General features: G+C 51.1%; 3 protein-coding genes and 1 long non-coding RNA gene across 11 annotated transcripts in view; 2 read left to right on the top strand and 2 right to left on the bottom strand.

Moving 5' to 3' along the window:
• Window positions 1–280: 280 nt before the first annotated feature.
• LOC103460324 (serrate RNA effector molecule homolog) lies at window positions 281–7,745 on the bottom strand. 2 transcript variants are annotated; one of them, XM_081599523.1, is made up of 21 exons: window positions 7,608–7,745; window positions 6,777–6,895; window positions 6,222–6,332; window positions 6,001–6,144; window positions 5,853–5,913; window positions 5,487–5,784; window positions 5,215–5,411; window positions 4,800–4,865; window positions 3,490–3,580; window positions 3,308–3,420; window positions 3,172–3,233; window positions 3,002–3,080; window positions 2,764–2,928; window positions 2,533–2,691; window positions 2,317–2,470; window positions 1,713–1,825; window positions 1,222–1,302; window positions 1,008–1,158; window positions 816–917; window positions 621–747; window positions 281–526 (listed from the first exon to the last, which is right to left on the bottom strand). In XM_081599523.1, exons 2-21 carry the CDS (start codon window positions 6,893–6,895, stop codon window positions 451–453), a joined length of 2,469 nt encoding a protein of 822 aa, XP_081455649.1. In that variant the 5' UTR covers window positions 7,608–7,745; the 3' UTR covers window positions 281–450. The 2 variants fall into 2 exon arrangements, with proteins under 2 accessions (XP_081455649.1, XP_081455648.1); XM_081599522.1 differs by having other exon boundaries at window positions 2,533–2,928.
• LOC145548671 (uncharacterized) lies at window positions 1,309–1,679 on the top strand. Of its 3 annotated transcripts, none has more exons than XR_014084673.1 (3): window positions 1,309–1,405; window positions 1,448–1,555; window positions 1,620–1,679. It is a non-coding gene; the product is annotated as an uncharacterized LOC145548671 (long non-coding RNA). The 3 variants fall into 3 exon arrangements; XR_014084674.1 differs by having other exon boundaries at window positions 1,448–1,571; window positions 1,636–1,678; XR_014084675.1 differs by having other exon boundaries at window positions 1,640–1,676.
• Window positions 7,746–11,373: 3,628 nt separating the features above from the next.
• The window catches only part of LOC103460941 (uncharacterized), a 135,943-nt gene continuing 130,246 nt past the window's right edge, over window positions 11,374–17,070 (top strand). For all 5 annotated transcript variants that reach the window (XM_081598978.1, XM_081598976.1, XM_081598975.1 and 2 more), the window contains exon 1: window positions 11,374–11,379. The gene's annotated coding sequence lies outside the window, so the exon portion shown is untranslated. The remainder of the gene's footprint in view (window positions 11,380–17,070) is intronic.
• znhit1 (zinc finger, HIT-type containing 1) lies at window positions 14,224–16,288 on the bottom strand. The gene is made up of 6 exons (XM_081598979.1): window positions 16,080–16,288; window positions 15,434–15,531; window positions 15,114–15,189; window positions 14,956–15,035; window positions 14,648–14,817; window positions 14,224–14,579 (listed from the first exon to the last, which is right to left on the bottom strand). Exons 1-6 carry the CDS (start codon window positions 16,102–16,104, stop codon window positions 14,558–14,560), a joined length of 471 nt encoding a protein of 156 aa, XP_081455105.1. The 5' UTR covers window positions 16,105–16,288; the 3' UTR covers window positions 14,224–14,557.

The raw sequence follows: 17,070 nt of genomic DNA, 5'->3' as shown, positions 1-17,070 counted from the left end.
GCTCTCATTTTCCTTTTTCTGCCACTAAGTTACATAAAATAAATGACATCATTCTTAAAGCTAACGCTAGCTAAGCTGGATGTAGCGCTGGGCAACAGTGAATCAATAAAGATCAAACAATATTTAAACACCAAACCTGGCTGTTCATTTAAACTGTTTTCATGGTAGTAAGTAGATCAATACAACCAATAACCCACAAGGGGATTGATTTCTAATTTCTGATCTATTTCTAATAACTGGTTGGTAAAGAGACAGACGGGAAGAAAATGAGGAGTCAGTCTGGAGTTTCTGTTCTGGTCTTTATTGGAAAAACTCCTGGATCAGATCATGATGTTGGTCCTGCTCTCTCTCTCTCTCTCTCTCTCTCTCACACACACACACACACACACACACACACACACACACACACACACACACTCTCAGACGGGAATAAAAAAGTAGAAAGCTGTGCTAGAAGAAGTCGAGGTCGTCCGGAGCGTCCAGGTCTCTGTACTCGATGATGGACCGCGGGTCGCCCCTCAGGCCCCTAAACACAGACACAGGTTCTGATTGGTCCAAACAGACACAGGTTCTGATTGGACCACAGGTCCGGCTCCCCCCTCCATGCTGGTTCTGCCTACCTGCTGCTCCTCTGTTTCCCTAGAAACACACCTCCTCCTCCTCCTCCTCCTGCTCCTCCTCCTCTGAAGTTGTCATAGTGACCGCGGCCCGGCCCAAACTGGCCCGGCGCCAGGTGGGGTCCAACACCTGCAGGTCCAAACAGAGCGTCAGCCTGGCTCCGCCCCCTGCGGGCTGCGACCCGGAGCCTCACCTACCTGGGAATCCGGGCAGCGGCGGCCTGACGCCTGGAGGGTATCCCAGAAGGCTTTGCTGCTGCGGAGCCTGACCAGGAAACGCCGCCATGCCTGGAGGACCGGCTGGGGGCAGAGCCAGAGGAGGGGTCAGAGGTCAACCGGCCAACAGCATGCTAACGTTACTCTAGCCTCCATCAGAGGCCAATCAGGTACCTTGAGCCGGCGGTGGGAGGGGCTTGTGCTCAGGGAGGGCGGGTCTCTTGGCGTCCAACAGGAAGTTGTTGAAGAACTCCACTTCCTGTCTGACGGCGGTCACCTTCTCGCCGTGTTTGTTCAGGATGTGTTTACGGACGAACTCTGGAGCCTAAACAACAACACCACCGTCAGCCCTGTTACCATGGCAACCAGAGAGGGGGCGGGGCCTCACCTTGAACTTCTTCCCACTCAGAGGACAGAGCCACTTGTCCTTACTGAGCTCCTGGGTGTTGGACGCCAGGAACGTCTCCACCTGGGGACAGGAGACAGACAGGTAGAGACAGACAGGTGGACAGATAGACAGGTGGACAGACAGACAGGTGGACAGATAGACAGACAGGTGGACAGATAGACAGGTGGACAGATAGACAGAGACAAACAGGTGGACAGATAGACAGACAGGTGAACAGACAGACAGGTGGACAGACAGACAGGTGGACAGACAGACAGGTGGACAGACAGACAGGTGGACAGATAGACAGACAGGTGGACAGATAGACAGACAGGTGAACAGACAGACAGGTGGACAGACAGACAGGTGGACAGATAGACAGGTGAACAGACAGACAGGTGGACAGATAGACAGACAGGTGGACAGATAGACAGACAGGTGGACAGACAGACAGGTGGACAGACAGACAGATAGACAGACAGGTGCAGCACCTCCTGTTCCGGGTCTTTCTTTCCCAGCCGAACTGCTTCCTCTTCGCTCAGCGTCTCCGTCGGTGAGAACAGAGGAGCCAGACGCTCCTCACACATCCTCAGGTGTTCAGTCACTGTCCAATCAGAGCACAGCACCACCTTCATCATCATCACATTAACTGTTCAGGTGAGGTCTGAACATGTGGAGAACCTCAGGGTGGTGTCCTCAGCCTCCTGCTGGTTTCTCTTATAACCTCCCTGTGCCTTAAAGGGCCAGTGTCACATTTGTTAATGTCTATTCATGTCTCCTGGACGCCTCCATGGTGAGGAGGTCATGTCCCACCAGGAGGACCTGAGGTTAGACCCTGGACACGCTGGAGGGACGATGTCTCTGGCCTGGCAACGCCTTGGGATTCCTCCAGAGGAGCAGGAACAAGTCTGGGCCTCCATACTTAGGCTGCTGACCCCACGACCCCGGATGGGAGGGAAGGAGGTGGTGGATGTTTATTCATGTTTATGTGTTTTTCAGACACATAACTCCATTTTATTGCATAATCAGAAACCGTCACCAAAAATGTAGAGCTGATCCTGTACTTTAACTAGGCCGTGTGGCCGTGCAGCTCACCCTCTGCTGGAGTGATGCGGGCCACCGGCAGCGGGCCGCGGACGTGGACCAGGCCGCAGCGGTGCGGCATCTCGTCCTCCGCAGGATACTCGCAGAAGTTGTAGTAATCCACAGAGTGAACGAGGCGCAGGTAGAGCAGGAGGCGGTCCAGAACCTGGACACAGAACCGGGTCAGAACCTGAACTCTTCACACACACCACCACAGGCCCCGCCCACCTGCAGCAGCTTCTGGTCCGTTTCCACGGGAACGTCGGTGGCCTTGGGGTCGTCGTCGTCGGCGCCGGCCCCCGCGGCGCCGATAAGCTCCTCCTCCTCGGCGCTGACCTCCTCGATCAGATAGTCGGTGATGTTCTGCAGAACCGGGTTGGTCTCCGCCTGCAGCACCAGAGGCGTTCTGGGTGAGCGTGTCGGGTTCTGGTTCTGGTCGGGTTCCGGGCGGTTCCCTACCTGTGCGGTCCACAGCGCCCCCCGCTGGTCCAGGCTGTGGACGAGGCGCGCCGCCAGCCGGACGTCGTTCCTCGCCACAGGCCGGTGGTGCGTCAGGCCGTTGACGGTCCGGACCCGCCGGCTCAGGTCCCGGTTCACCACCGGCGCCAGCTCACAGTCCCTGAGCTGAGACAGCAGAACCAGCTGTTAGCGGCCCGGTTCTGGAGGTTCTGGCGGTTCTGACGGAGCTCTGGGTTACCCTGATGTTCTGGAGGTTCCAGCACGTCTCCTTGATGTTGACGCTGCGGTCAAAGGTCACCCAGCACCGCCGGAAGAACCTGCAACACAGACACAGTCAGGTTCTGATCCGGTTCTGAGCACCGGCAGAACCGGGTCAGAACCGGGTCGACCAGCTGAGACAAGCAGTACCTGCGCTCTGGCTGAGGGTCCGACAGCGCCACCCGCAGGAAGCCGGGGTACCTGCGACACAGCTGCAGACAGGAAGTGGGTTAGAGGTCAGAGGTCAGTCTGAGCCAGAAAACTCTGGTCCGGTTCCGGTTCTTACGGCGGTGACCTCGTCCTTGGCGACCTCCGGAGCGATGCTCCTGATGAACAGGGAGGTGGTCAGGTGCAGGGGGCGGGGCGTGGGCGGAGCCTCCTCTCTCTCCTGACGGCGCTCTGAAACAACAGGAACACTGTGACCTCTGACCTTCAGGGCGGAGCTCCAGCTGTCTCTGGGGAACTGACCCTCTTCCTCCTTGTCAGAGTGGGAGGAGTCAGAGTCGGAGCCGCTGCCCTCGCCGCTGTCCGCCGACAGGCTGCGCTTCCTCTTCCTGCCCTGAGAGGAAGAGGCGGGGTTACCATGGTTACCATGACGACGGCGGAAACCCTGCAGGAGTTTAACAGCTGCAGACATTTGGAGTAAAACTGATTCACAGAATCGGTTTGTTTCCCCATCAGCAGAACAGAGGCAGCAGTGCATTCTGGGTAATGAGTACGCCCAGACAGCAGGGGGCGCTGTGATCATTCAGCTCAGATTAGATCTGAGCTGAAGATCCATGAATCAAACATTTTAAACATTTATTTTCAGTTTAACAGAATAAATGTTAATATGAAAGTTTCTGATTCACATTTTTAATCTGATCTAGTTCAACAGAAACTTGGACTAGAATATTCTGCTCCATTTTTATTCACACAATAAATAAATTAACTTTATGTTGTTAAACGTTGAAACATCCAGACAGAGAAATGATCCTGCAGCCGTTTCCTCTCCTGTCTCATCTTACACAGCGCCTCCCTGTGGCCTGGAGGTCAGTCCTCAATATTTACATTCTCATATTTATGATGCCTGGATCAATAGATCCGGATCAACAGATCTGGATCAATAGATCCGGATCAATAGATCCGGATCAATAAATCTGGATCAGTAGATCTGGATCAATAGATCTGGATCAATAGATCTGGATCAATAGATCTGGATCAATAGATCTGGATCAGTAGATCTGGATCAGTAGATCTGGATCAATAGATCTGGATCAATAGATCTGGATCAGTAGATCTGGATCAATAGATCTGGATCAATAGATCTGGATCAATAGATCTGGATCAGTAGATCTGGATCAGTAGATCTGGATCAATAGATCTGGATCAATAGATCTGGATCAGTAGATCTGGATCAGTAGATCTGGATCAATAGATCTGGATCAATATCACTGGATCAGTAGATCTGGATCAATAGATCTGGATCAATAGATCTGGATCAGTAGATCTGGATCAGTAGATCTGGATCAGTAGATCTGGATCAATAGATCTGGATCAATAGATCTGGATCAGTAGATCTGGATCAATAGATCTGGATCAACAGATCTGGATCAATAGATCCGGATCAATAGATCCGGATCAATAAATCTGGATCAGTAGTTTAAATCCAGTTAGTTTCTCGTTAACGAATGAAATCATCTACAGATGATCTTCACAGCCATCAGGAACAGAACCTTCAGAACCAGGAGGATCCACGGGTCAGAACCAGAACCCCTGACCATGATGATGAAACTCACCTTCTTCATCGTCTTCTCCTCCTCTTCCTCTCTCTCCTCCTTCAGGCTGCCAGGCTCCTCGAGGTTCTAGAGACGACATGAGACCATCAGGAGGTTCTGATGGGCCCAGCAGAACCAGCTGGATCCGGTTCTGAAACCCGGCCCGGTTCTCCATGCTGTCGGTTCTAAAGTTTTGGCACCTCTGACTGAATCTCAACGTTCTCTGAAATAACTTGATGAATAACAATAGATAATGATAATAATTGATAATAAATGATCAATAATAACGTCGTCGTTTCTTGTGGTCCAACAGAACCATTTAAACTGATGAACAGAACTGGACCGGAGCAGACAGCCTGACTAACTTCTACAGAAACCACAGAAGAAGAGATTCTGCTGAGTCAGCAGTGAACCGCCTCATGGTTCTGGTTCCGACCTTGTCGGGTTCCTTGGATCCCTCTGCGCCGTCCGACCCGTCCGTCGGACCGCCGGCCGCCTCCGGCCCGCTCTGAGCGCCGCCGCTTCCCTCCTTCGGAGCCGCCTGGCTCCTCTCTGCTGCGTCTCCGCTGCCCCCTGCTGGCGCCTCCAGGACCTGCAGGTCAAAGTCCGTCCCTCCCTCCATCTTGATCACAGCTGCAGAGGCCAACAGCACCGCGTTACCCAGAAGCCCCCAGTCAGGACCACATTACCCAGAATGCACCTGCCTACCTGCGTCCAGCAGCTTGATGATGGCCGCCTCGTGATGCATGTCCAGAGAGACGCCGTCCAGCCAGCGGTTGTCCAGCAGGAACAGGAAGACGGCCAGCCGGGTCTGCAGGGCGCCCAGAGACTCCGCCCTCCTGGCTGTGATGTCATCAGGGTGGTACTTGGACCGGAACCACTCGTGCTCCTTGTGCTGGACGAAGAAGTCCTGCAGCTGCTGGCGCCGGAAGTCCAGTTTGTACTGATTGTAGCGTTTCACCGCCTCCGTCTCGTCCACGCTGTCCTCCATGTTCAGCAGGAACTCCTGGGGTCACACAGAGGTCACCACCAGGGGTCACTCAGAGGTCACCTCCATGTCGTTCTGCTCCTCACCTTGAAGCTCCTCATGCTCGGCGGTCCTGGAGGCGGCAGGTCCGGGTCCAGCAGCCCCAACCTGAACACAACACAAACTATGAGCTGACCCGCGACCCGGTTCTGACCCGGTCCGGCCCCGTGGTTCTGGCCCGCTGCAGTGGCTCACCTGCCCTGCAGGGGGAGCCCTCCAGGGTGGGGGTGCAGGTGGGGGAAGTCGTGGTGCCAGACCTGAGGCCCCGCCCCCGGAAACGGAGCCCCGCCTCCTACGTAGGGCGGCTCGTAGCGGTACGGCTCCCCCCGGTGGTCGTCCCTGGAAACACACGGAGCGTTAGCATGCTGGGTCACAACCGTGAGTCAGAACCGGGTCAGAACCAGTCGGAACCTCACCAGTCTCTCCTCAGCCGCTTGTGCTGCGGGCTGATGTGTCGCGGCGGGGAGAAGCGGTCCCGGCGGCCGCGGTCGTAGTCCCGCCTCCTCTCCCTGCCGCGCTCCCACTCCCTGAGACCAACAGAACCAGAACCAGAACCATCAGAGGGTCCTCAACAACAACACAGAACACTGGAAGAACTGCAGAGCCAGACTGAGCCGCTGGTCCGATCAGAACCTCTGGGTTCTTTGGTCTAACTGGTCTGACAGTTTTTCTGTCAGGACCTGTGAGCAGCTCAGGGTTGAACCTGATGGAGGAACCTGAGCAGCAGCATCTGTGCTGGAGGGGCTGGAATCAGCGTGACACAGATACTGAACGGTAAATCATCAATATGTCAACCATAAATCTGATCAGGACCGTCACCATGACAACGCTGACCCAAACAGGAAGCGGTTCTGTTCATTCACTCTGCTCCGGTTCAGTACATGACTAACTGGTTCTTCACAGAGTAAACTAAACGGGTCAGAACCAGGAACTGGAGCCACAGCCTGGTTCTGGTTCTGCAGCGTTCGGACCTGTCGGCCCAGTCGTCCCGGCGCCGCTCCTCCCTCTCTCTGGACCGCTCCATGTCGCTGCGTTCCCGCCTGAACTTGTCCCGCCTCCGACGGTCCAACTCGTCGTCGCTGTCGCCCATCTGAGGGAGACACACAGTTAGAACCGGATCAGAACCGGGCCAGAACCAGAAACTCTGGTCCGTCTCCTGTTGACGGTTCAAAACAAACTGAGGTTTCAGACACCAGCAGAAACATTATTATCATTTATTGATATGTGGATTCCAACATATTGATCATAACTGATCAATGATCATCAGGAGCTGCAGCAGGTGAACCAATTCACTGCTTTAGCATCAACAACAGCTGAACACGGACTGAAACTAATGTTTATGATTATTGTTCAGTTTGAGGAGCTGCAGATTAATCAACCCGGAACCAAAACAACGGAGAAACTTCTCATCTAGAATATCCTGAGATGTTTTAATAATCTGAAGCAGAGATTATTAATCTGTGATCATAATCTCACTGAGATCTGAGCTCTTCCTCTCCTCTGCTAGCTCCGTTAGCTCCTGGCGAGCCGCGGCTGTTTTCGTTAAAGTGTTAAACTAGAAACATCCAATAACCAACAGCAGATTTTATAGAAAAATGAATATTTCATAAAATCATTTATTTAGAGGATGATTCCCGCTGCAGCATGTTAGCATCAGTTTAGCCCCTGAGGCTAACAGGCTGCTTAGCGTCAGAGCTAACACAATAAACTTCTCCATGCGGGATTCATGCGTTTATCTGCGTTCATCAGCATTTCCTCCTGATTAGAATCAAACTTTATCACGAGGTTTTAGTTCAGTTTACCTGGAAAAGCTCCACTTCGACTCCCAGAAGCACAAACTAGCCGCTAAGCTAACAGAGTGCCGCCACAGATCACTGTGGACCAACGACACTTCCGGTTCAGCTCAGCTGCGGGAAAAAGTTAGCTTAGCCCCTAGTGGTTAAATCAGGAACTACAACCCGACTGATGGACTACAAACAGTAAACCCTCCTCTTTTGTTTCATTTGTGACAGATGTGACTTTTTTAAATAAATGAATATCCCCAGGGCGTTTTTTTTTTACACATTTATTACACAATTAAACAAGTTTTCATAAAAACTCATACATTCTTAAAAGGCTTTTATCATTTTAAGTGTTCAACATGTCTATTTTTTCTCCAAATATTATAAATGTATGTAGAAAAGAGTTAAAATCAAACCACAATAACAGCGCAAATATAAATTATAGCATCTGAACCTGAACAAATAAATTTATGCCAGACAGGTATATTTTATTTTATTTTCATATTGTTTCATTTTTCATTAATTCATAAGCTAAACTATTTATTGAGCCAATTTATTCATAAATGAATGACAGAGTTAATAAAAGCGTAACTGAACAGTTTGGTTCCGTTGGGTTCTGAACTGGGCCTGAGGTTCTGCTGAACCACCATCTTGGTTCTGGGTTGGTGGAAACATGACAGTATGACCCGGTTCTGGAATCACATCCACCGATTTAAACTTTACTGCATTCTTTACTTTTAGATATTTATTTCTTAACAAACTTCATCTGAAATGAACAAGTTGATATTTAAATTAAACTTTATGATCTGCGGATGATTGTCTCCTCAGAACAAAAACATTTGCAGGTCTTCAGTGGCGCAGGGGGCGGGGCTTCAAACCGGACGTGGTCATGAATGGGGCGGGGCTTCCGTGTGACGCTCCAAGGACTCATTGGTTCAGTTTTCTGGCTCAAGCTGTTCAGCCTGATTGGAGGTAGAGAGAGGAGCAGCTGCTCTCCTATTGGCTGGCTCAGCCTAGGGGGAGGAGCCTGAGACCTGGAGGAGGGAGGAGCAGAGGGACAGTGAGAGAGGACAGCAGAGACACAGAGGGACAGCAGAGACAGAGGGACACAGAGGGACAGCAGAGACAGAGGGACACAGAGGGACAGCAGAGACAGAGGGACACAGAGGGACAGCAGAGACAGAGGGACAGCAGAGACAGAGGGACGGCACAGACAGAGGGACACAGAGGGACAGCAGAGACAGAGGGACAGCAGAGACAGAGGGACAGCAGAGGGACAGCAGAGACACAGAGGGACAGCAGAGACAGAGGACAGCAGAGACACAGAGGGACAGCAGAGACAGAGGGACAGCAGAGACACAGAGGGACAGCAGAGACACAGAGGGACAGCAGAGACAGAGGGACAGCAGAGACACAGAGGGACAGCAGAGACAGAGGGACAGCAGAGGGACAGCAGAGACACAGAGGGACAGCAGAGACAGAGGGACGCCCTGCAGGGGGACAGACCTGTCGTCCTCGTCCAGAGAAGACGGTGGTCAGTCCGCTGCGCTTCTGGACGCGTCTCAGAGGATAAGTCTGTCTCCTAGTCATCTCCAACAGCAGCTCTGGACTGGACAGGGACAGACCTGGACAGAGACGGATCAGAACCAGAACCAGAACCCACTGGTCCCTCTATGGGATCATCAGAATCCAGTGTTTTCCAACGTGGGGGCCGCGGTCCCGTGGGGGGCCGCCAGAGGGCGCTGTGGGAGGCTCAGGAAGTTGGAAGATGAGAGGAAAAAAACATAAAAGCAAAAATAACATTTAATCCTATATTTTTTATCTTGCATTATAGTTTTTGTTTTATGTCTCTCAGTTTCTTTAAGGAAAAATATAAATTAAAATATTATATTTAAATGTTTTTTCTGAGGCTCATTTCCTGATTGGCTGCCGGTCGTTAGCTTAGCTTAGCTTAGCTTAGCTTAGCTTAGCTAGCTAACAATACAAACAACAACAGGTCAGACTCTGCACTAAAAAACAAATTCATATAAAATATTATTCTACCAAAAGAGGAGATAAAAATATTATCTGATCATAAAATCAACTCCAGAGATGATATTGAAAGCTGATGTTTGGCCAGTGGGGTCAGAGGTCAAAGCTGTCCAGATCACCTGGTCTGAACTCACCTGGGGAGGCGTCAGGCTGCCTGGGGGGGGAGGAGGGAGAGAGGGGGGGCGGGGCCTGGGGGGAGGGGCAGCGGAGGGGGGAGGTAGCGGGGCAGGCGGGGCTTCGGGGGGAGGTAGTGGGGGAGCGGAGGGGGGAGGTAGTGGGGGAGGCGGGGCTTCGGGGGGAGGCGGGGCTTCGGGGGGAGCAGGAGGACGGGGGGGAGGAGCTTAGTGGGGAGGAGGCGTCGCTCCGGGACTCCAGCCTCCTCAGGCGCTCTGGAAGGAAGGAGACGGAGGTCAGGGCCAGGACGGAGGTTCTGGTTCCGGTCCGGTCCGGTTCTCACCTTTCAGGAACTCATCCTGGAGCCGCCGGCTGGTGATGGAGAAGAGAGGGGGCGGAGCTTCCTCTGAGGAAGAGGAGACGGGCGAGGAAGGGCCTCCCACAGACCTCATGGTGGCGCTGCAGACAGAGACCGGGTCAGACTGGGACCGGGTCAGACTGAGACCGGGTCAGACTGAGACCGGGGACCGGGTCAGACTGAGACCGGGTCAGACTGAGACCGGGTCAGAGACCGGGTCAGACTGAGACCGACCGGGTCAGACTGAGACCGGGTCAGACTGACCGGGTCAGACTGAGACCGGGTCAGACTGAGACCGGGTCAGACTGAGACCGACTGAGACCGGGTCAGACTGAGACCGGGTCAGACTGAAACCGGGTCAGACTGAGACCGGGTCAGACTGAGACCGGGTCAGACTGAGACCGGGTCAGACTGAGACCGGGTCAGACAGAGACCGGGTCAGACTGAGACCGGGTCAGACTGAGACCGGGGACCGGGTCAGACTGAGACCGGGTCAGACAGAGACCGGGTCAGACTGAGACCGGGGACCGGGTCAGACTGAGACCAGGGACCGGGTCAGACTGAGACCAGGGACCGGGTCAGACTGAGACCGGGTCAGACCGAGACCGGGTCAGACTGAGACCGGGTCAGACTGAGACTGGGTCAGACTGAAACCGGGTCAGACTGAGACCGGGTCAGACTGAGACCGGGTCAGACTGAGACCAGGGACCGGGTCAGACTGAGACCGGGTCAGACTGAGACCGGGTCAGACTGAAACCGGGTCAGACTGAGACCGGGTCAGAGACCGGGTCAGACTGAGACCGGGTCAGACTGAGACCGGGTCAGACAGAGACCGGGTCAGACTGAGACCGGGTCAGACTGAGACCAGGGACCGGGTCAGACTGAGACCGGGTCAGACTGAGACCGGGTCAGACAGAGACCGGGTCAGACTGAGACCGGGTCAGACTGAGACCGGGGACCGGGTCAGACTGAGACCGGGTCAGACTGAGACCGGGTCAGACTGAAACCGGGTCAGACTGAGACCAGGGACCGGGTCAGACTGAGACCGGGTCAGACAGAGACCGGATCAGACTGAGACCAGGGACTGGGTCAGACTGAGACCGGGTCAGACTGAGACCGGGTCAGACAGAGACCGGGTCAGACAGAGACCGGGTCAGACTGAGACCGGGGACCGGGTCAGACTGAGACCGGGTCAGACTGAGACCGGGTCAGACTGAGACCGGGTCAGACTGAGACCGGGGACCGGGTCAGACTGAGACCGGGTCAGACTGAGACCGGGTCAGAACCAGCCTGAACCGACCCGCTGGGTTCAGGTTACAGGTCCAGTAGTAGAGCAGATCAGAACCATCAGAACCAGAGAACAGGATTTTTGAGGTTCTGGTTAGAACCGGGTCGACCAATCAGATGAGGCGACTCGTTATTAGATGACGTCAGTAATTTAAACGATTTCATTCAAAACACCAGGAAAAAACGTCATTTTAAAAAATATAATAAAAATGTTCATATCAGATTAAATAACTCAAATACTCTGGGCTTCATGTTAACAAGATGATCATCCAGAACCGGATCATCCAGAACCGGATCATCCAGAACCGGATCATCCAGAACCGGATCATCCAGAACCGGATCATCCAGAACCGGTTCTGAAGAGAAAAACTAACTCAGGAAGGGAAACAGAGATGGAAACTAAATACAGTAAATATTAATAAATTCCTCCTAACAGGACGTTTGGTGTTCAGGTTCATTAAATATCAGGATCAGATATTTCGGATCAGAACCGACCAGAACCAACTGATCCAGGCCAGAACACGAGTCCAACATAAAGTCTTCAGAAAATAAGAACTAAACAAAGAGTTGCATTATATTTTATGAGCTTTTATCTTCATAATTAATCAAAACACAGAGATAACTCCACTGATAGCCGAAGGCTAAAGTTCAAAATCCTGATTACTGGCAGAAAATGAAATCGGATCAGAACCGCAGAGGAAACTGACCCGGAGTCATGAACAGAGACGGGGTGAAAGGGTAAAGGTCAGGAGATCAAACTAATGAAGAGAGAATCAAACCAACAAACAAATTAAAATCTGTCTCAGATTATCTGCAGGTCTGAACCCGATGAAGGAACCGGGTCAGGACAGGTTCTGGTTCTGAATCCGTCTGGTAACCAACTGGTTATAACCAGAGTTTAGCTCTTAATAACCTCTATTTGACTGTTATTAACAGAAACAGGAAACAGAGGAAGTTTACTTCATGTTCTCCAGGTTTTATGGGAAGCAACACCATAAAAAGATAATTTCATCAATTTACATTATTTTTCTGTCAAGTTGTTTCTAGAATCATCAAAAAATAAGGCCTGAGTCCTCATGCTGATGGTGGTAGGTTCACCTAGCGACATTTGCTTCATGTCTCCTCCCTCTCTGATTCCCCTTTCCTGTCTGACTACTGTCAGATAAAGGCAGAGCCAAAAACACAAACAGCTAGCTGCTGTTTCTGTTAGCTTAGCTGCTGTTTCTATTAGCTAACCACTGTTTCTGTTAGCTAGCTGTTGTTTCTGTTAGCTAGCTGCTGTTTCTATTAACTAGCCACTGTTTCTGTTAGCTAGTTGTTGTTTCTATTAGCTAACCACTGTTTCTGTTAGCTAGTTGTTGTTTCTGTTAGCTAGCTGCTGTTTCTGTTAGCTAGCTGCTGTTTCTGTTAACTAGCTGTTGTTTCTGTTAGCTAGCTGCTGTTTCTGTTAGTTTAGCTGCTGTTTCTGTTAACTAGCCACTGTTTCTATTAGCTAGCCACTGTTTCTGTTAGCTAACCACTGTTTCTGTCAGCTAGCTGTTGTTTCTGTTAACTAGCTGCTGTTTCTATTAGCTAGCCACTGTTTCTGTTAGCTAGCTGTTGTTTCTGTTAACTAGCCGCTGTTTTTGTTAGCTAGCTGCTGTTCCTGTTAGCTAGCCACTGTTTCTGTTAGCTTAGCAGTTGTTTCTGTTAGCTTAGCAGTTGTTTCTGCTAGCTTAGCTGTTGTTTCTGTTAGCTTAGCAGTTGTTTCTGCTAGCTTAGCTGTTGTTTCTGTAAGCTTAGCAGTTGTTTCTGCTAGCTTAGCTGTTGTTTCTGTTAGCTAGCTACTGTTCCTGTTAGCTTAGCTGTTGCTCCTTCCACCTGGAGCCATTAGTGCTGTTTGCTTCTTGACGCTGGAGCAGCTGGATCTCGGGTTCAGGGAGTTTTACTTCAGATCTGAAGTTCTCCAGAACCTGAACCCAGACTTGATGACAGCAGAACCTCGGTTCTTGAGGATAACCAGGTTCCAGGTTCTGGTTCTGGATGGTTCTTCTAGAAACGGCCCCGAGTTACGGTTCTGATCCACACCAAGAGTCAAGCCTGTTTAAACTGGACCCGGAGTAAATGGTTCTGCAGTAGAACCCAGCAGAACCTGATGGTTCTGAAAACTCGGGTCGATCAGAAACATTAGGGTTAAAGGTCACTGAGACGGAGAAGCTCTGAAAGATGTTGGAGGTGCAGACTGATCTGGATCGGAACCGGTCCCACATCAGAGGGCTGCGTTTCTCATTTCATTTTTACCCAGGAAGCACATTGGCTAAACCGTGAGTGAAACAGTCACTGGGACTGACTGCTATATATTCCATGGAGGGACAGTAACTTACATACACCTTTCTGAACAGGAGAGGGCGCACTTTCTACGTCTATAATAAGACATTAAAGCTTGAAATCATTCCTCCCTCCCTGCCACCCTGAGTCTGATCCGACCTCCAATCAATCCCAGAACCAGAACCAACCCAGTTGGTACTCACCGACTGGTTGAGAGGCGGCGGCTCCTCACAGCGACGGCGTCCTGCGGCTGGAGACACTGAGGTGTGTGTGAGAGCAGAGTGTGTGAGCAGTGTGTGTGTGTGTGTGTGTGACAGCAGGTAAAGGCCCAGATGAATCTAAAGTCCACTGTAATGATTGACTGGTGTTTATGGTGCTGTTGCCATGGCGACCAAGAAGACGGCTGGACTTTGAGGACAAGATAAAAAAACATCTCAGGAGATCTGAACCTGGGAGGTGACCTTCGACCTCTGAGTGGCTGGGGGTAAAGGTCAGAGGTCAGTCAGTAGCTGCTGCTACGGCGCTGACAGGAAGTACAGGTTTACAGACAGGACGTTTTATTTTGAAGGGTCAGAACTCAACATTTATTTCAGTTTCAGAACAAAATGAAATGAAAACATCCAGGAGAACCGGGTCAGTTCTGGTTCTGGTCCTGCCAACTGGACTAAACTCGGGTGTCCTCCTGTAGAACTTCAGGGTTCTGGTGGTTCTGATGGGTCTGGTTCTGCGGTGGAGGCAGAGACGGGTCCACACTGAGACGAACCATCAGAACCAACCGGGTCTGTCCAGGTTCTGGAGCGTCCTGACCCAGAAAGCAGCGTCTGTGTCCAGCAGATGCAGTCCAACATGTCCTCTGGTCCGGTCCAAAGCGTCCTCAGAGCGTCCACTTCAGACACCTGCAGAGACAGAGGACAGGTGAGCAGGACAGAGGACACCAGGTGTGCCTCTCTGCAGCGCCCCCTACCTGGTCTCCCTGTGTGTGAGCAGACACCTGCTGCTGCAGTAGCGCCCCCCGCAGGTGGTGCAGGTGTAGTGGGACGGGAAGCCGCAGACGCAGCAGAAGAGACGCGGCGGCAGCGAGGAGGGCGGGGCCGCCGCTGACAGGTAGTTAGGCTCCGCCCTCTCCGACAGGTTCTGCCAATCAGAGAGCAGCAGGTGACCATCAGCCAATCAGAGAGCAGCATGTAACCATCAGCCAATCAGAGAGCAGCAGGTGACCATCAGCCAATCAGAGAGCAGCATGTAACCATCAGCCAATCAGAGAGCAGCTACCTCCTCCTCCAGCAGGGTGGTGAAGTTCTTCCTGAAGCGCTGCTTGAAGTGATCGCCCCTCGTCTTCCTCCTCTTCTTCTCTGAGGACACAGGGACACTGAGCTGGATGGACAGGAGGACAGACAGGAGGACACAGCGTCCATCAGGTGGACACTCACCTGGCTCCTCTGTCTCACTGAAGGCTGGCAGTCGGGCCGTGGGACCAGGGGGGGGCAGGGAGGACAGGGGGTCGTCCTGGAGACGGAGACAGGAAGAGAGAGTGAGGAAGAGGATAATCATCAGCATCTGGATCTGATCTGACCTCTGACCCCTCAGTTTGTCCTGATGTCAGCTGATGATGATGTCACTGATCAGATCCCAGTCTGTTACGTCAATGACTGACCCGGTTCGGTATAAACCGGTTATTGTCCGGTTCTGGAATTCATCAGAACCATTGAAACCCACCAGAACCCCTGCTGCGTCCAGTCCCAGAACCAACCTGGAAGTTGTCTTTCTCCAGAGCCTCCAGCTGCCGGGTCAGCCTCCTCTGCCGGGTCGCCTCATCCAGAACCCTGCGCTGACCCGCCTCGACCCGGGCTGAAACACACAGGAACCGGTTACAGACGGAACCGGAACCAGTTCTGGTTCTGGACTGGACCTGGGCTACCGTTTTCTGTTAACTGGACCAAACGTACCATAAAACCCTCATATTTAAGTTATTAACTATTCATGGAAAACTGAAACTCTTCCGGGTCAAACTGTGTGGCTGAATTTAGTCTGAAAACATTCTGAAGTTAAACACCTACATGTTGTCGTGAGGGTTTAAAGTTACACTATTTTAATAAATGTGAGGTTTATGAACACTATAAACCAGCCGTATGGTAGAATAACTAAAAACAATAGTTACAATGTAAATTTAGTTTATATAACCATTTATAATAATGTACTAAACCGCTGTTGAGCTCAAACTGGTGGTTTTCTTAGTGGAGTCCGCAGCGGAGCGGCTGTTTTCAGCCTGAACCCCGCATGAAGGAGACTGCAGCGGGGATCCGCGCTGTCCTCCAGCCGGTAGGTCTAACGGACACCTGACTGCAGCTGCAGGGTCACGTTTATCCATTAATGATAATAAAATAAGCCCAACTCACCTGAGCTTTTCTTCTCCAGCACCATCTTGATTGAACGGCAGCCGCAGGGGTCAAACGAAACGAAACGAGAATGTCCCAGAAACTGTTGCTGACCCCAATGAGAAAAAAATAAATAAAATCAAAACCTAAACATAATTCAGCATTTAAATGAAAACTCTTTCTATCCGGAACATTTACCACCTACAAAGATGACGAAGTTACGTAATTTACGTAGATTTACTATAATTATTGGGTGAGTTTGTAGCTTCTCTGCCGCCCCCTGGTGGTCGAACTGCAGAAAGTCAGAGAACGACCAGATGACGTCACGGATCAGTCTGCTGCAGATCGTCATTACCTAGAATCTGCAGTTCTACGTGAAAAAGAGACAATAAATAACTCCATCACTCCCATGGGTGGGCCATGTTTACATCATATGGGGTAAAACTAAAGTTTAAAACCTTTATGTTGTACAAATCTACAGCTCAACCCAGAACAGCTGGAACCAACATTTAGTTTTATGTTCACTAATCTTACCAAACATGAAGAACCAGCATTTTTAGTTTGTTATATTAGTTAATTCAGTGTTTCACGTAGGTTTTAGGTCGTTCTTTATGCACGTGGTGGTCACATGGTTTTTCAGTCAGTCTACTCAGCCAGTCAGTCACTTCCTCCACTCCGTCCTGCAGGTGAGACAGTCAGGTACCTGAACAACACAGCTCCTGTGCTTGTACCACATTTTACCTGCACCTGTGGAATAAACATTCCACAGAACTGCATTTTTGATTTTTAATCTTTTTGGAACTGTGTAAATATTTATAAATATTTGTGTTTGCATCAAAGTACATGTGTGAATGTCATCCTGAGCATTTGTGAATTATGAGACTTTAGTAGCTCCATATACTTTGATCACCTTGAAGTTTAAGTTGTTTTATGTTTGGTTCTTGAGTTTTTGGACAAATAATCACCACATAATAAGTACATACTGGGAACCAATATGTAGTTAAAGCTCTTT

The sequence above is a fragment of the Poecilia reticulata genome, chromosome 18 (genome assembly GCF_904066995.2).
Source record: "Poecilia reticulata chromosome 18, P_reticulata-male-v2, whole genome shotgun sequence".
Lineage (NCBI taxonomy): Eukaryota > Metazoa > Chordata > Actinopteri > Cyprinodontiformes > Poeciliidae > Poecilia > Poecilia reticulata.
Note: the sequence above shows the minus strand (reverse complement) of the source record. Positions and strands in the feature narration are given on the sequence as shown.

What these genes read in the sequence shown, in the direction of transcription:
- znhit1 (XM_081598979.1), bottom strand. Translation starts at nt 16,104, where the DNA reads ATGGTGCTGGAGAAGAAAAGCTCAG. An exon ending in TGGAGAAAGACAACTTCCAG is followed by an intron (nt 15,190 to 15,433) that starts GTTGGTTCTGGG and finishes CTCCGTCTCCAG; the next exon opens with GACGACCCCCTGTCCTCCCT. An exon ending in CAGTGAGACAGAGGAGCCAG is followed by an intron (nt 15,036 to 15,113) that starts GTGAGTGTCCAC and finishes CTGTGTCCTCAG; the next exon opens with AGAAGAAGAGGAGGAAGACG.
- LOC103460324 (XM_081599522.1), bottom strand. Translation starts at nt 6,895, where the DNA reads ATGGGCGACAGCGACGACGAGTTGGACCGTCGGAGGCGGGACAAGTTC. An exon ending in CGAGCATGAGGAGCTTCAAG is followed by an intron (nt 5,785 to 5,852) that starts GTGAGGAGCAGA and finishes GTGTGACCCCAG; the next exon opens with GAGTTCCTGCTGAACATGGA. An exon ending in GCCGCTGCCCGGATTCCCAG is followed by an intron (nt 748 to 815) that starts GTAGGTGAGGCT and finishes TTGGACCTGCAG; the next exon opens with GTGTTGGACCCCACCTGGCG.